Source organism: Amphiura filiformis, chromosome 2, assembly GCF_039555335.1.
Source record: "Amphiura filiformis chromosome 2, Afil_fr2py, whole genome shotgun sequence".
Lineage (NCBI taxonomy): Eukaryota > Metazoa > Echinodermata > Ophiuroidea > Amphilepidida > Amphiuridae > Amphiura > Amphiura filiformis.
This window is the reverse complement of record NC_092629.1, coordinates 33152423-33170290: the sequence shown is the minus strand read 5'-3', so window position 1 is coordinate 33170290 and position 17868 is coordinate 33152423. Positions and strand designations below refer to the sequence as shown.

General features: G+C 38.2%; 2 protein-coding genes across 2 annotated transcripts in view; both read right to left on the bottom strand.

The window, feature by feature from the left end:
• LOC140140095 (uncharacterized) overlaps positions 1 to 17868 on the bottom strand; it is a 55635-nt gene that overhangs the window by 16130 nt on the left and 21637 nt on the right. The window contains exons 11-13 of the mRNA XM_072161924.1: positions 6877 to 6915; positions 2170 to 3405; positions 581 to 619 (exon numbers count right to left, since the gene is read on the bottom strand). Coding sequence (XP_072018025.1) covers positions 581 to 619; positions 2170 to 3405; positions 6877 to 6915 — 1314 coding nt within the window. The remainder of the gene's footprint in view (positions 1 to 580; positions 620 to 2169; positions 3406 to 6876; positions 6916 to 17868) is intronic.
• On the bottom strand, positions 16078 to 16911 carry LOC140171520 (putative nuclease HARBI1). Its single transcript, XM_072194791.1, has one exon. The coding sequence runs from the start codon at positions 16906 to 16908 to the stop codon at positions 16078 to 16080; it is 831 nt and encodes a 276-aa protein (XP_072050892.1). The 5' UTR covers positions 16909 to 16911.

Below are 17868 nucleotides of genomic sequence, written 5' to 3'. Positions count from 1 at the left end.
TCGGTCAATTAATATTGATAAAAATTAGTCTCTGAACGCTCGTTTACACATTACTTATATATCTTTTGGACAAAAAATGATATTTGAATCAGGATTCTACGCGAGGACAAGAAAGTATCGGGATAGAATATCAAAGTTACATTTTTTTAATTCTCAGAAAGGAATCAGATTTGCTCTTGATTTTAATGTATGAAAAAAGTTCTGAAAAGGTGTACAATTAATATCAAATTTCTTTCTGCATCAGTCACGGAAAGGGAAGCAAAGTTGTTCTTCATGTTTGGGTCCGCAAATATAAATAAAGGGGTTATTTTCACACTTTCAGTCCAATTGAAATGCGCAATGGAAACTCAACCAAGATTGGAACATCCCCAAATTTTAATAGATGCTTTATTATATTCATTAAAATATTATGCTAATTACATGTATTATTGATACGTCAGATGCTCAAGTGGAACAAAAAAATGTACAAAATGGCCGACCTGATATTTTAGATATTGTCAACTTCTCCCCTTCCCCCGTAAAACTCCCCTCCCCACTCGCTCTAGACCAATCCCGGCTATGCCACTGAATTGCCTCTTACCTGTGCTTGTTGTCAGGGTAGTACGTCCGTTCGTGTCCTCTGCGTTAACAAAGGAAAAAACCACAATAAACACAATATAGGACTAAAACAATAATTTTTACAATAGGCATGTACCAATTAAGCTCATATGAAAGGTGATCATCATGCATGAAAGAATTGGTTGAGGGAATTACGTGTTACTGGGATGTTGGTACATTGTTTTTATATAGTTCTTAAGGTACCCAGGTAGCACAATTTAGCTACCATTCGGTTCCTCTGCGTTAACATGGTTAAACAATACGTAGTAAAGGCAATGCAGGGACACAATACAATCTAACAATATGTATGTACCAATAAGTTCATATGTGGTCATCACGCATGAAGGAAATTACATGTTATTCATATAGCTCTTCATACATACCCCGGACATAGCCACTCTGGTCTCGTCTGGTATGGACTGGATTTCGGTATACAGCCTGTCTCAAAAAAAATTGTGCAAGTGAAAAGCGCCCTCTTTGGCAATTAGAAAATACCATTGTGACATGATGCTTACATCAGCGTCAAGGGCGCAGTCTTGGCTCTCAAATACCGATTTACTTGTTCACTTGTTCAATTTGCTTGTTTTAATCTCGAGATATGTTTATTTATCAACGAAAGGGTAAAATCACAATTGTGCCACTTTTACTAGGGAGCTGTATATGTACGTATGCAAATCAATGATAGCTGATGTTGATGCGTCTAATGCACTCCCCCTTCGGGGCTCGTGCATTAGACGCATCAATATCAGCGAGTGTGCATTATTTTGTCCAATTTCTCTCCCAACAAGTAATACGCGTTCATTAACCTATAAGTGTGCAATATTTGTTTGTCTTTTAACATTTCTTCAGTGACAGTAGAGAGAACAGTATTTACCATGATAAAATCATTGACATGCACATGTTTTTAATTTTACAGCAAAATGTGAAATATTTATTTATCTTTTAATCTGTTTTAACTTTAAGTGAGAAAAGAGAATCATTATTCCTGTATCATGATAAAACAGTAAAAACAGTAAAAAAGATTGCATTGTTGTGTTATTGATGCATTCTTTTGATTTCACGAAGGAACGTAACTCTTGATAAACCTGATGCTATCACTGATTTACTTGTAAAGCCTTCTAGTAAAAGTGGCACAATTGTGATTTTACCCTTTCGTCGTTAAGTAATCATATCTCGAGATTAAAACAAGCAAATTGAACAGAACAAACGGTATTTAAGAGCTGAGACTACGCCCTTGACGTTGATGTAAGCATCATGTCACGGTATTTTCTAATTGCCAAAGAGGGCGCTTTTCACTTGCACAATTTTTTTTGAGACAGGCTGTATATCATTTGGTCAATTGATATTGATGAATATTATTTTTTCAACGTTCGTTTTCACATTACTATTTTATTTTCACATATGGCTAATCTTATATATAATATATGCTTTTAATACTTTTTATTGCTGATCAAATCATCCTTTTTATCTTGTATTGAAACTTCAGAGAAAACAATGAGTTTACGTCATGTGTACAAAAGCTTATAAATTGACAAGCAACAAGCAAAAACAAGCAGCTTTCGTCACACTTACTCCTAAAATATACGTCTGATGCCGGGTAGACGTAGGATGAAGCACACATAGGATGACTGCAAATACCATACACGTAAACAAAGAAGTTGGCATTCGGGTTCGCATGTTCTACATAATGTTCTCCTGGAAAGATGTCTTTCCTGACGCAACACATTTCTTTATTATCTGAAGAAAGCTGATCATCCCAAACTGTTGCCTGGTTGTCCAATAAGAGTCCATCTATGTATGTACACTCCATTATAACATTGATATGATAGTGAGTTGGATGGTACTCAACTGATCCAAATGTTATTCCTCCATACATAAGTACAAAGAATGTTACATTACTAGTGTATGATGTGACTGGTGGAATAATGATCATTGATTCAAAACTTTGAATGCCTTTTCCAGGAAGGTACTGCGATACCATAACAGGTTGGTCTGATATCAGTGTGAGAACTTTATCACCTGTTCCTTCGTAAAAGTCTTCTGGAAGAATAGTTACCGTATCATTATTAGAGATGTGCAAAGTTGTGAACATAGTTCCTGCATAAACTCTGAAAACATACAGGTCCGAATAGAAAAACGGTGCTAAAACATAGGTATGTCCCCAACTGCTGACTGGTGGGAGTTGCTCGAGTGCTCCGTCACCGAATCCAATGTTTTGGTTCCCTGTTGCTACGATACCACCAGCTATCACAACAACTGGCTTGTTACTTTCTATTCGTGTTCCGGACAGGTCTTCAGCACCATTTCCATCAAACCTGTAACTCTCGTACTGTCTGAGATGATAAATATTATTTTGTTGGAATTGTTTCGTAACTGAAACGACTGTATCGGGAGAAAGCGCGGTAACACAGAAGAATGAAGTGTCTGGCGTGTATGTTGCCACGTAATACACATTTCCTAAACGCGAAGAGGAGTAAACAGTAAATACGTCGCCTCCGATAGATTTAGTATCTATAACATGAACAGCCACCATTCCCGAGGATCTTATTATACCGGTTACATTTTGCTTGCCATTGCCATGATTAAGACGGATATCTATCGGCAACGGGATATCGGCGTGATGGTTACGGTCGGTGGTATGACAGATCTCAAGATTGAGCCCAGGAATGGATAGAGTCACATTAACAGGATCCCGTGAAGGTGTTGTGATAAATACATGTGGGGGTTCCCATTCCCAAGTCGAATAAAATGTTGGGACAGTAAACACATATTCATCATGTTCAAGCGCCATTCCACTGTCGCAGATTCCTATACCAGAAGAAATAATACATATAATATATATAACATAAACATGGTGGTAAGTTCAGTACGATCAAAATGTGACAAGTTCCGACAAAACCAGGAACAAGTGGCATTTTTGACATTTCATAATTTTCAAAATGTGAAAACTAGACAATAAGCTTTTAAATGATATCAAAATTATATAAATAGCATCAATACTTTTCAAGATATGGATAATTTGGTAAATGATACCTTGGTGTTTATGCTAAATTGCTATTCTGAGTAATGGGCCAATTAGTTTCCTGCCTTACACAGGATTGAATAAGGATTATCATAGTTCTGCTGTTATTTATTGAATAAATAAACCTCTTTTTAATAAGTACGTTCAAGGAGTTGCAAGTCCACTTAGTCCCACTGTCCAATACTATGAAATTAAGAATGCCAATCTTTTTTTTTTTTTTTATGGGAATATCATCTTTAAAGGCCTACAACTCAAATACGTGTCTGGCGACTTGTTCCGGGTTTTGTTGGAGCTGGTCACAAATTGTAAACAAAATATGTTGCCCATATGTGTCAAATTTCTTCTCCCCACCCTCTCTATAAAATCCCGACTACGTCACTGTAATGCTCCAGTCCTTATGCTTGTTGGCAGCGTAGTAAGTCCATTCGTTTCCTCTGTGTTAACAAAGGGGAAAACAAAACGCGGTAAGACAATGCAAAGGAACACTACAATATAATAATACGCATGTACCAATTCAGCTCATATGAAATATTTTGGGTAGTTGCGTAGATCTCTAACCTGCGCTTGTTGGCAGGGTAGTACGTCCTTTCGCTTCCTCTGTGCTAACAAAGGAAAAACAAAACGTAGGAAAGACAATGCAGAGAAACAATACAATCTAAAAATAGGCATGTACCAATTAAGCTTATATGAAAGGTGGTCATCATACATCAAATAATTAGTTGGGGAAATTACGTGTTATTGGGATGTTGGTACATTATTGTTGTTATATATGTGACCGTACAGCACGAATGAGCCGTAAATGTCCTCAATTGTATTCTGAGTTACAGTGTAAAATGTGCATGAAGATCGTATTCATAGGTACCTCAATTTGGTGCTACGTGTACCTCATTTAATGAGATACACGTAGCACCAAATTGAAATACCTATGAATATGACCTTCATGCCCATTTTACACTGTAACTCAGAATACAATTGAGGACATTTACGGCTCATTCGTGCTGTACGGTCACATATTATATGGATTATTCCCACTTGGTCCACTTGATTATGACCCATTTTCATCAGGGTCGTTCATAAATCACTGGTAAAGCAAAAGTTCTCAAAGCAAAAGTTCTCAAATCAGATTTAAATAAGTAAATTAGGAACTCACTAGAAATATTTCGATTCCTATCAGGAATCTTGTTCGCTCTAGTTTGGTGAGTGGTAGTGTTACTAGTTGTTATTGGCAATCTTTGTGACGGATTTTGATCGTCACATGGATTGCTTGCCGAATGATGATCTGACCGTAGATGCCTCTACTCCTAATCCAGATGGCCTGTTTGAGCCAATGTTGTGTTTTGTTAGCCTCTTGGACGATGACTTTGGCCCAGCTTAGATCGGAGGTAGTATAGGGGCAATCAAGTCAACCGAAACGCCGAAATCAAATGCACCGAATATGACGAAAAGCTTGAAAATATGCCCAATATCAGTACGTATGAAGAGCTTAAAGAATACCCCACCCAAATACAAAAAGAACCGTTGTCGTCATTTTAAACAGATTTTGCGTGAGCAAAAAATATCCCAAAAGGACAAAGATTTCCTTTTCCCAACAGCGGAGATTGTACCACGCATATATAACAGTCCCAAAATCCATAAGAAAGACACCCCGTTATGTCCAATCATCGATTTCACAGGCTCTATCGGTTACAATGTGTCGAGATCGCTGGCAAACATAATTAACCCTCTTGTCGGTAACAAAGACCATCACGTCCTTTCAAAACAACTCGCTGAGGACTTAGACGGGATCACTATCGGTGACAACGAATACCTGATCTCACATGACGTGGTATCCCTTTTCACCAAGACGCCTGTGGATCTTACGCTGAAGATTATCCGCCAAAAGTTAGAAAAAGACCATAATTTGAAAAATGGACTCTTCTCAGTGTTGACGATCTGATGGAATTATGAAATTGAATTCATTCTCACCACCACCTACTTAGCATCTAAAGGCAAAATCTTCAAGCAAAAGAAAGGTATGGTAATGGGCAGTCCTCTAAAGTCCCATAGCGGTCAACCTGTTCATGGAATGGTTCGAAAATGAAGCCATAGCCACAGCACCTGACAACCGCAAACCCAGAATCTGGAAGAGATACGTAGACGACGTCTTAGAAGTAATCAAGAAAGGAGAAGCGGAGAATCTGACTACACATTTGAACCAACTTGATTCTATAGCATTAAATTTACATAGGAGAAAGAACCGGACAAAAGTATCCCTTTCCCGGACAAATTAATCACCAAGAAAGATGACGGGTCCCTTAAAATGTGCATTTACAGAAAACCAACGCATACGGACAAGTACTTGCAATTTCAATCGCACCATCCGTTACACCACAAGTTAGGCACTTAGTCAATGCGGCTACCCTCAGTGGTCTATTAAGAAAGTTGTTGAGAATAAGATCTTCGGAAACCACAGAAATCCACAGAAGTGCTACCATACGTGGAAGGCTTGTCGGAACGTGTATCCAGAATTTTCAAAAAGCATGGTTTCGCAACATCATTAAAACCACATTCCAACATCCTCAGAGCTCTTGTACACCCGAAGGACAAGCGAGACCCCCTTATATGGGCTTATAAGCTTATATGAAGGTGGTCATCATGCATTAAAGAATTAGTTGGGGAATTAGGTGTTCTCCAGAGGATGTTTAAAGACATTCCCACAACCCAATGGGGTTTCTTACCTTGTATGTCTGGCTTTTGTACACATGTGGTATAGTTGATCATACCTTGCATTGGGATTGTGTGCAAATATCTGGTGTTTTCATCCTATTATTTAACATTCAAAACATCGAGACTTAGGAATAAAATTAATGCAGTGGGACAATATGAATGTTTCCTGTAAGAAAATCAAATATCAGTCCTAAGTCTCAACTATTAGCTCGTTGGCTGCAGTTTACCATTTTGTGTGTGTGGCAATGGGGACTTTGCCTTTAAAATTAGGTTATATTGATCAAATTTCCCAATCATAGTGCATTGTAGGAATGCCTTTAAGCCTCCTCTGGGTGTTCTCATTAAAACCACATTCCAACATCCTCAAAGCTCTTGTACACCCGAACGACAAGCGAGACCCCCCCCAGACAGCCGAAGCAGAACGAAACTGGCCGCCGTGATATTTGAGATATTTTTGTCCATTTTGTCAATTTGCTCCCCCTCCCTCCTTGAAACTCTTTTCCCTACTCCCTCTAGAAAAATCCCGGCTATGCCACTGCAATGCCTCTTACCTGTGCTTGTTGGCAGGGTAGTACGTTCGTTCGTGTCCCCTGCGTTAACAAAGGAAAAAACAAAGCGTAGTAAACACAATGTAGGAAACACTATAATTTAAGAATATGAAAGGTGGTCATCATGAATGAAAAATTAGTTGGGAGGGTAGTACGTCCATTCGGTTCCTCTGCATTAACAATGCAAGAAATAAAACGTAGTAAAGACAATGTAGGAAAACAATACAATCTAACAATAGGCATGTACCAATTAAGCTTATATGAAAGGTGGTCAGCATGCATTAAAGAATTGATTGAGGGAATTAGGTGTTCTCATTAAAACCACATTCCAACATCCTCAAAGCTCTTGTACACCCGAAGGACAAGCGAGACCCCCTCCAGGCAGCCGAAGCAGAACGAAAGTGGCCACCGTGATATTTGAGATATTTTGGTCCATTTTGTTACGGGCAGTAGAATGTACCCATCCGCCGGTAGATTCCAGAGGGAGGGTTGTCTTTAAACGGAATAGCCACATCTTGATTTACAATATAATTTTTCCTTTTCGTAATTGAAAAAATCTGAAGTATCCATTATTTTCAATAAGCCACTGGTGGGAATCGAACCCGGGACTCCTGCATCAACATGCAAGCGATCAAACCACTACACTATACACCGACACGCTGAATTGAGAGCGATTTAATTATACAATAATCTTAGCAAAAGTGATCAATACTGTTGGATCGAAAATCCAGCAATTTACGATGCCAAATCAAATAGAAGTACCGTATTATATCAGTAAATAATATATTAACTATCTATAAAGTGCATATAGTGTTTCAAAGTATAAAATAAATAAATAAATCCAAGTTTTCCGACGTGACCTCGTGAACTCACTTTGCACTGTACGCTCTATTTTTGGTAACTCGTAATTACACCGTGCAGTCTATGCGGACCTTCGCACCAATGCGCACCTTCGCAATTTCACTCCCATTCAATTACACATTCCTGTGCACTTTTCATCCCTTTTTATATTGCGGGTAGCGGCATGATCGATTGCTTGAAGCCCGGCCCAGGTGTGTACTAATAAACAAGTGGCAGACCTATTATTAGGGATGACCACTGTCAATACAGTTTTCACTAGAACGATTTTTCATTTACTGTGTGCGTGCACTCACACACGTATTGTCTATGGAGAAACTGATCGATACAAGAAATCCCAGGCCTGTTAAATGGCGTACATACTTGTTTTGATCCAAATGTAGGCCTATATCAGGGTGTTTCAAGAAATTCCTGATTCCACCAGAAAACATTAACCAAACTTTTTCCTGTTTGGTCAGTAAATAGAGAGGACCTTCCTTCATGAAGGGATCAACTTTTTTAATGAAAAATTTAATGAGATGAGAACTACAACAGGTTGAAGTGACACCATTCCGTGCATCAGGTGTTCAAACGCAATTATCTCCGAATTTGGAGTAAATCAGACAAGCAAACTTACATACTCATAAAATTTAACTATTTTTGAAGACAAAATGTGCAGAATGTTAAGAAATTTAAGAATGTTTAAGCCTACCGCGGCCCATCTCAAATCTTTTGCTTCCCCGTGCACTTCTCACTACCATGTCTATTTCATATGCTATCCATCTTGGCTTCCATGCACACACAGTGTATTGCTCAATGTAGTAAAGATAACCTTTGAGTTGGAGCAAATTTCTCAAAATTGGTAGTGATTTATGTTACCAAACTTATGCCATGATGAAATATAATAATTTTTGAAGATAAAATGTGCTGACCTTAAAAGATTGAACAATGTTTAAGACTACCGCTATTCATTTGAAATAATGCACTTTTTGTTCATCTCCTCTATGGAGATATTTTCCATGGCGGCCATCTATGATCATGCTTGAGGTTTCACCAAACAAACCATGGGTTTTGAGGTCTTATATTTTTGTTGTATGTCAACAAAATCGATTAAATTTTCAGGATGATCTTATTTTCATGTTGTTATAAGCAAATATAATGTTCCAGATAACGCTAGTTAATAAATACATTAAGAAAAAGTACCTTAAAGTTGCACTTTCTGTTAGTATTCCTTTTTGGACTTTAACTTTTTAATATGTTCTAGCAGCCCTATATAAAACCGTGACAGTCGAAAGGCCATATCTCTGGAATGAAACGTCCGATTAAGATTATTTAAACGCCAAAATGTTTCTTTCATCAATTCCCAGCCAATAAGTTAGGTCTGAATCAATTTAAAAGTACTTCAATTTACTATTATAATTGTGATGGTACTCTCCGGTCTGCTTATATGTCAGGTAGGCCTACATGTATAATGTGCTCCGGGACGATGTGCTTCGAATGAAGACAATTGATATCCATAAACATAGTAGGACTAATGCACGATGTGCACGGACTAACTGCGGTATGTGGATATAATGATACGATGCACATAACTTCAGTTTATTTAATACACACTCGTTGCATAGACCATTGATCACATTGCATTTTCATGAAAAATAATTCATGTCTGAAATTAAAGCATTAGTGATATAATTTCTAATTCTAAATAATAATGTGGAAATTAAATCTGTTTCAGTTCCATAGCATTATAATTATATTTATTAATGTTAAAATCTTTCTGCACTTAATTTCAAATTGCAGGTATGTTTTCATGAATGAAGATTTTAAATTATAAATTAGGACTGTTTCCACGGAAATATATTTTAAATTAGTTCAATATAGGTTCCTACTAATTCTGCAGTCCCATAGCCTAATATCCATATAGCTCCATATAGCGAAATGTGCACTTGAACGAGGGTTCACTACCTAGGTATAGAGTGAAAGTGCAAAATATGCCTACATTACTTTCAACACAATTTTAGTATGGGGCCTATGGTGTTCTACGGGAGACCATCACTAAGCGAACTATGATCATTGTTACGAGTATTATATCAGAGAAGATACTCTGTTACAGAAATATTGTCACAAATTTAAATCATGAAGAAGGAGGCAGCCTATATACTTCACCCTGGCAGGGCGTAAGACAATGCGAAACACAAATTAATATATGCGAGGATCGGAAATAAACGATGCAAGTCCGAGAAATTATAAATTATAATTTAAATGAAGTGATTGGGGCTCGAGCAAACTGGCATATGAAAATATTGAGAGAGAAAAAATCAGGACTCAGCGGGGATTGAACCCCGGTCGCTGGATTACCGGTCCAGGGCGGCGTTTCATAAAGAATTACACTTAAGTTTAAACTTAAATCAAGTCCCGTTAAAATTAAACTTACGCTAAGTTTAATTTTAACTGGGCGTTTCATAAAATTAGACTTAAGCCAAGGTTAATTTCAACCAATCAATTAGCTAAATTGTAGTAACGAGACTAATTTTTGATGCATCTGTGACGTCATTTTGACAGAGGGTTTTTCAACTTTCTAAAATCTGCCGGTTTTCCCCGCTTAGAAAATTTTTGTGGTAAGTATTTCCTGAATATTTCATAAAATGTACCTTCTTTTCAACATAAATCTCAAGAATATTTAAGAATTAGTCACTTAGTATGCATTGAGGCGCTATTTGATAAATAAGAATCTTACTTTGTGTGATTATTTTGCCATTTTTCGGTTCGATTTTTGGTGAAAATTCTTCAATGGGGTTTCCTATGCTATACCATTGTGTACATTAGCAACACGGCGTGATTCATCGAAGCCAAACGATGAACTGGTAAATTTAGTATGAATTCATCGTAGTTGTGAGCATATTATATACGTATAACAGCTTATCTCTCACAGTAAAATAGTCTTCATTTTTACGACAGTATTGCATGTCTTGTTGACAACTTTTGTACACTACAGTACACGACCAAACAAGCATGACAAGTACAATGAGTACATGATTGTAGTATAATGGGTAAGCTTACAAGTACCGGTACATGACATGTGTAGTATATAGCCTTGTTGTACGACAGTGTTGATTGAAACTGTTGAATATTCTCTTGTTCTATCTAGTATAGTTCCAGTAACTGTAACTCGGCATACGTACCGTTGATGTCATTAGGTTTATGATAAAGACTGAAGTCTTGCTGGCAGGACTAGTTGTAGCACAGGGTAGCACAGACTACAGACAACAGTCAGAGAGTACAACTAGTAAAAAGTAAGCTTAATTTCCAGAAAACCAGCAAACGTCATATGTCAAATGTCATTATACTCTAAAACATGTTTACACACGCCTTGCTCAAGAACTATAGGTTTGAATTTACACACGATAGATACGCATTCGATGCTAGAGTGCGTTGCTATCATTTTTCGGTCTGACGGCGGTGCAACAGAGGTTATAAATTTATTCTGTTTTAAATGTTGAAATTTGGATGAAAGATTTTGCTGAAGTGTAATTTTAGCAATATTTTTGATGCAATCGCCTGTCGTGATAGGCTGACACTGAACTTCCATTGATTTACATGGTGTCATGCTTCAGCGAATCCGACTAGATTTTGAATGGTCTATAGCCTAGAATGTGAAGCTATCAGTGAGCAAATTCTTGGCTAGACTTCTCGAGCAATTATTTAACACATGCCTTGGCATTTGTAGCCATATTCATCATATTGTAATATTTATATAAAAATAGATTAACACTCCGATTCAGCTACGATTGTCTTGTTGCCAATTTAGTACAGACTACAGAGAGTGTAATATCAAGTAGAAGCTTAATTTCCAGAAAACCAGCAAACGTCATAATGTCAAATGTCATTATACTCTAAAACATGTTCAACCCTGGTTTACACACGCCTTGGCATTTGTAGCCATATTAATCTTAGTAAAGTGAAGACAATATACCAGCGCCAAAGCGTGTTTATACTCAGGATTTCCTTCCTGATACATGCTTGCCTCAACAGTTTGAGTATAGTTGCACGTGCATGATCCTGGAACCTAGGATAGTTGAGTGTATTAAGTGTTGAGTGTTTAACCCTCCCCTCCCCCACATTACTGTGTTATGAACATCGCTGTACGGTACGTGTTCGACTAATATATTTCCATCGTTAGGGTCAGTAATTTGCAATCAAGTGCGAGAATCCTTTTGGATCGATTCTCCCAGTGGAATTTTGCAGTTATCTCACCACATAATAACTTTGCATGATAAACTGAAATATTCAATTTTGTTGACGATCATCGAATCTTTGCGAGACAATGGATTCTCGCCGAATTCTCACCGGATTCTTACCGAATTTATGACATGACATGTGGGAGGGCGAGTTAGCGCAGCGGTAGTTCCCTCGCTTTGCACCACTGAGATCCCGGGTTCAAGCCCCGGCACGGCCCAGGACTCATGTGCATTTGCTTTATCCCGATCCATGCTCGCTCTAGCAGGTTTTCTCCGGGATCTCCGGTTTCCTCCTGCTTTCAAAATCGGCGATTAGTTGTTTCGTTATCAAAAACTTCCTTCACCCAATGGAATTTGGGGAGCTGCAGAAAATGGGTGGATGTTACAATCTAAGTGCGGATAGGTTTGTGCCGGGTTCGGCTGCAACTAGCCTAGTTGATGCGATCTGATTGTGATGATTCACCACGCAGCGAAATTACAGCGCTTTGAATCCTCTGGAAAAAGCGCTAGATGTAAATTACGAAATTTATTTAGTTTATTTATGTATCGATCCGATTCCCGGGTATTGATTTAGTTTCCCTGCTGTGTACAATGTACTGGTAATTATTTTACCAGGCGATGTCGATGCGGAACATGAGTTTACAATATTTTCTATGTGGTTGACGTTCATTTATCATGGGCAATAAGGGATGCCCTGAAATTAATTTTAGGTCCAAAAGGAGGCTCTGAAATAATATGTTAATTTTCCTTTTTGCATTAGGCCCCCTTGTTACAAGTGTTTGTGAAAAAGAACGGTCCCTTATCTATCATATTTCTTATGTTAATGTTGAAATTTGGATGAAAGTTATTTCGATGAGTCATCCCGGCCGCGGGCCCGGCCGGCTGAGTCAACTGTATCTTACTAGTAAAGGTTGCTTATTTTGAACAGTAATTTTAGCAATTTTTTTTGATGCAGTCACCTGTCGCAATCAGCTGTGTTTACTTCTGAACTTCCATTGCTTTACACAGTGTAATGCTTCATTCCACTCTAGCCTTGGATGTGAAGCTATCGATGAGTACACCGAATTTGATTGTCAATCTCATTACACAGCTGTGACGTTAGTCACGCAGCACGCTGTGTTCTTTTTCTTACAGGTTCTTTCTTCTTCTTCTTCATTCTTTCTGTCAACCATTACATTCGCATACTTCCATCGGTTTTGACCTAACTCTATAAGGTCACATAATTCTTCATACATTTTCATCACTATGTCCGGGTACCCGGCGCATTTTTCGGGCGGGTAACGGGTACCAGAAATTTAAAAAAAAAAAAATTTAAGTTACCGTTTTTATTTATTTTTTTGTTTTTTAGTGTCCCTGGACCTAGACCTATATACTTTGTTTTCATGTCATACTCTAATGATATCAAAATGCATTGAATTTGAAAAAAAAACACGAAAAAAAAAGTTACAAATTTTTTTAATTTTAATTTCGGGCACCCGGGCAGGGTATTTCTGAAATTCCTGCCCGGGTAATGTAATCTCAGGCGGGTACCCGCGAGCCCACCGAAAATGCCAGCCTTAGATCATGAACCTGACAATTTATGCACTTTGCTGTGCTTGTTTTCTGAAGGCTTTTCTGAATGGCTTTGTAATGTATGAAGAAGAATAAATAAAAAGCTAGCGCTGGGAATTTAAGCTGGGATTACAAAATGTTCCACAGCCTAGTTTATCATGCAATCCTAAATAATAGGACACTTGTGGTCTTTTCATTTTTCTTCCGTACAGATAATTTCGCTTTAAGTTAACACAGATCGGTAATCATGGAGAATGACCAGAACTACAAGCAACACAAGAAGCAGAAGAAAGACAAGAAGGTCAATGGAGAAGTAAGTTTGTGTTAAATGTTACCGATGATTGATAATCGCTATTCTAATACCCCTATCCTCCTGACTGTATACTTTGGCAACAAAGAGGAAGTTTTGATAGTGTAATTCTTCTTCTTTCTGTGTGATTGGAGTGTCTATTTAGTTATACCTGCATGCGAAGCATGGACGGGTATATTGCCATCTTCTGGAATGGCCCCAAAATGGACTGTTCCATTTAATTTACATACTCCCTCTGAAATGGCTGTTCCATTTAATTTACATACTCCCTCTGGAATAGTTTTCCCCTAATCATATTGCATAGCCTCACTGTGAATAAGAGAGACTGACAGTAGCAATCTATGGAGAGTAAGAGAGACGACTCCCCTGGTAGGGGACTTTTTACAATTTCTTCATTTTAAGTGCTACTGCTACGAGAGTGCAACCTACATTAAATTAAAGCTTGTGACTTGGACTTTCACTTTTTACACATTTTCCGCCCAATTGTCCGACTTTTTACAATTTCTTTATTTTAAGTCCTCAGCAAAAAAGGACTGTAAGTTTGGTAAATTAGTAAAAACTGTCGTATGGGCATGGAATTTGGTGGGTACAGTCAATATTCAGAGCCAAATTTTTCAGCAATTTTGGTATATCGATGGGTGGGTTATCAGCGGAAACCATTGCAATGCGGAATGCGCCCAATTGGGCGCATTTTGGGAAAATTGCACTTAAAGCACCCAATTATGGCAAATTTGGGTGCTTTTTGGGTGCTTTTTCTTGAAAATTGGTATACTGATGGGTAGCAAAAAGTAGGTACAGAGAAAGTCAGCATCCGAAAGTCTGCGTGGCACACCCCCGTACAAATTTTTTCGAAGAACCCCCCCGGGGTCACCACTTGTAACATGCTCTTTAATTGGGGCGTCTGACAGTTACATACATTGGTGCATGTTCACCAATGTTTTTTTCATCAAAATAATTATTTTCAGAAACTCTGTAACTTTATAAATTTATTTTAAAATAAAAGTATATTTTACATTCTTATTCAGTGGGAGTGGTCTATTGTAGAAACATAATCTGATTGGACAATCACATGATTTTGGGTGTTGTCTATCAGGCTGTAGATGACCCCACGTCATCATGAGTGTTGATAACGCGTAAAGAGGTATGCGTATGTATTGCGTTGTATGCGTAGACGCAGTGCGAAATACTCGCACGCGCTAGCAGTATTGGGAGCAGTATACGCGCAACAAAAAATGTGAAGTTGTAAACAAGTTTCATTCATTTTAGAAAAAAGGGGAGTTTTTATGACGGTAATTTGATTTGTGCTTAAAACAAATAGTTTACATCAATATTAAAAAGATTAATTCGTTTAGCAAAAATATCGTGAAATTTTAATTTCGTTCTGGTATACCAGAACGAAATTACAACACATTGTCTATGGGGCATTGTAATACACATAATCATGCGTAGGCTAACTCGCAAACGTAAAATCGGAATCAACTGAAATTTTGGGAATAAGCTTTTTTTTGTGGGTATAATATATAATATCTATTAAAATGTCATATTAAAAAGAGGACGCTAGGATCACGAAATACTCCTTCAACTGACTGTAAGAATGAAAAAAAGGAATTTTTATTTTTTATTCAGCTGTTGTTGATTTAGCTAAAATTCAGCAAAAATACTATTGCAGGCCATGATAGCCAGGTTGTACGTATAATGCCCCCAATCCTAGTATCCAGTGGCGTAGCGTCATAGGGGCACGGGGGGGTATGACCCCAATCGATCTGAAATTTAAAACAACCCATAAACATAGGAAATTTGCTGGAAATGTGTCCCCCCAATCAGACCCCGTGCCCACCCCCAATCATGGATACAGACTGGCCCTGTGAACAGTGAATGTGGTCAACAAGAATGCAAGGCTGGGTCTGACCAGTAGACAATAAAAGTAAACAGATAGGCCTATAGTACTAATTCTACTTACTAGTCCATGCTAGTCAGCTAGCATGTAGCTGTAGCTGTAGCCTAGCTTAGGGTAGGCTAAGCTTATAGATATGACTCGTGACAATTTTTTTTTTAATTCTCTAGATTGAATATGACCCTGCATATGCCAGGCTAGGGCCCGGGGTTTAGGGATCCCTCCATACTTCAGTATTAAAATTAGTAAGGCTTCATAATGATATTCATGAGGTACATTCATGACATCAAACCAGGGTCAAACTTAGTCTAGAAGAAGCTTTTAAATAAAACATGATTTATGCATAAGTTCATGATGAGCATTTTTGTGAGGCATTATTGCATGAACAAATATTCAGTCAGTGCAATCGTAGTGTTGTTCACTTTTGAAAACATGCAGACGTACCTGTTGTATGCTTCCTCTGGAGCGTTAGCTGGGTTGAGTATGCGGCTCATCATCCATGGTCGTAGTGTGTACCCCGAGTCCCCTAGAAGAATGCCTTGTTGAATGTCTCCATTTTCAAACGACATTCCTATTCGGCTACGCCTGAGGATGCGGCTATCGTGAGTACTCCCAGGCCAGCGTGCAACTACATTTGTGATTTTGTAGTGGGCATTGCAGATTAACTGAACGTTGATACTGTGTCTGTTCTTGCGATTTACGAAGATGTACTCGTCAGGACCCCATGGACAACCATGTAGTTCAACGTGAGTGCAGTCAACAGCTCCTAAAATGCGAGGAAAACCTGCAATGTTCATGAAATCCTGCTGTGCCGTGGCAACTGCCTGTGGAGTCGTTGGAAATTTCACGTAGTCGTTGACACGTCTACAGAGAGCCAAAGTTACTCTACGAATTACTCGAGAAGTCGTGGGAATGCTGACGTTATGCTTGTCTCCCGAGGAGTCGATGACTTTACCACGCGCATAAAATCGAAGAGCTATGAAAACCTGTAAGCTTGGTGGTATTGAATGATTTCTAAGGGTATCGGGCTGCAATTCATCTTGAAGAAGATCGATAATATGCTGGCATCCCAACCTGGTAAAACGATACCTCTTATACATGTCCACGTTGTCATACTCATCGAAAGGGTTAAGTCGATCCCTAAACACTCTTTCACGTCGCCTTGCGCGGCGATTTTCAAATAACAAGAGTCGATAGCCAGCCATATTTGCTCGAAGTCTTCAAAAACGATGGGCGCTGTTGTTTATATACCGTGGGAAAATTTCCGCGAAATCTGACTGACGCTGATTGGCTGTCCGTTTAAAATTGATTTGCGATCTATCTTAACTTTAAGTCTAATTCGGATGAAGTTAAGTTAAATTTCTATCTTACGATGTTTTATGAAACGCCCGAAATCTCACTTAAAGTTAAGTTAAATTTTTAGGACTTAAGATAGAAATATTAAACTTAAGTTTAAATTTAAAGTTTTATGAAACGGCGCCCAGTACCACTGTACTACCTGAGTTCACAGTCGGTACTCGGGCAAATTTAAATCAATTGTTATCAGGTAGGCATAGACCTATTTATAGTTCCAACAAAATTCTTTTAACATCCTTTTACCAATATTTTTGTAGGCCTAAAGAAGAAAACAATAATTAGCCAATTTCTTAAAGACAAATGTACACACCAGCAAAACAAACGTGAGATATTTTTGGCCCCGTGCTGTGCATTCCACTCCCAGCGGTGTTTGCTGCCGTAATGAGTTATGACTAATACGCGAAAGCGCCGGGTGTGACATGGGTGTGACAGGATGTGTAAATGGTTGGGTGTGAAAGTGACGGGGTGCCAACTTCTCAGCATTCAGCTGTTATATTTACAAATCATATTCTCGCTGTATTCGGCCCCGAGTGTCATGTCAAAAATGCACATTTTAACCAAAACTAGGTAAGTCTTCATAAATCTAATGCTATGTACTTAAAGTGTATGAAATATAGACGAAATTGCGACGATTATATGAAAATGTTGACCTTCCGTATTGAAGATATAAATAAAGTTTCCCAAAAGGCATAAAAATTGTAAGCTCCTCGGAAAAAAATATTCATTTTTACTGCCGGCAGTATTGATTTTTAGCAAAAACGGTTGGAAATTTTTCCTAATCATGTGTGTTACCTGTCTGCAAAAGGAGT

What these genes read in the sequence shown, in the direction of transcription:
- LOC140171520 (XM_072194791.1), bottom strand. Translation starts at nt 16,908, where the DNA reads ATGGCTGGCTATCGACTCTTGTTATTTGAAAATCGCCGCGCAAGGCGA.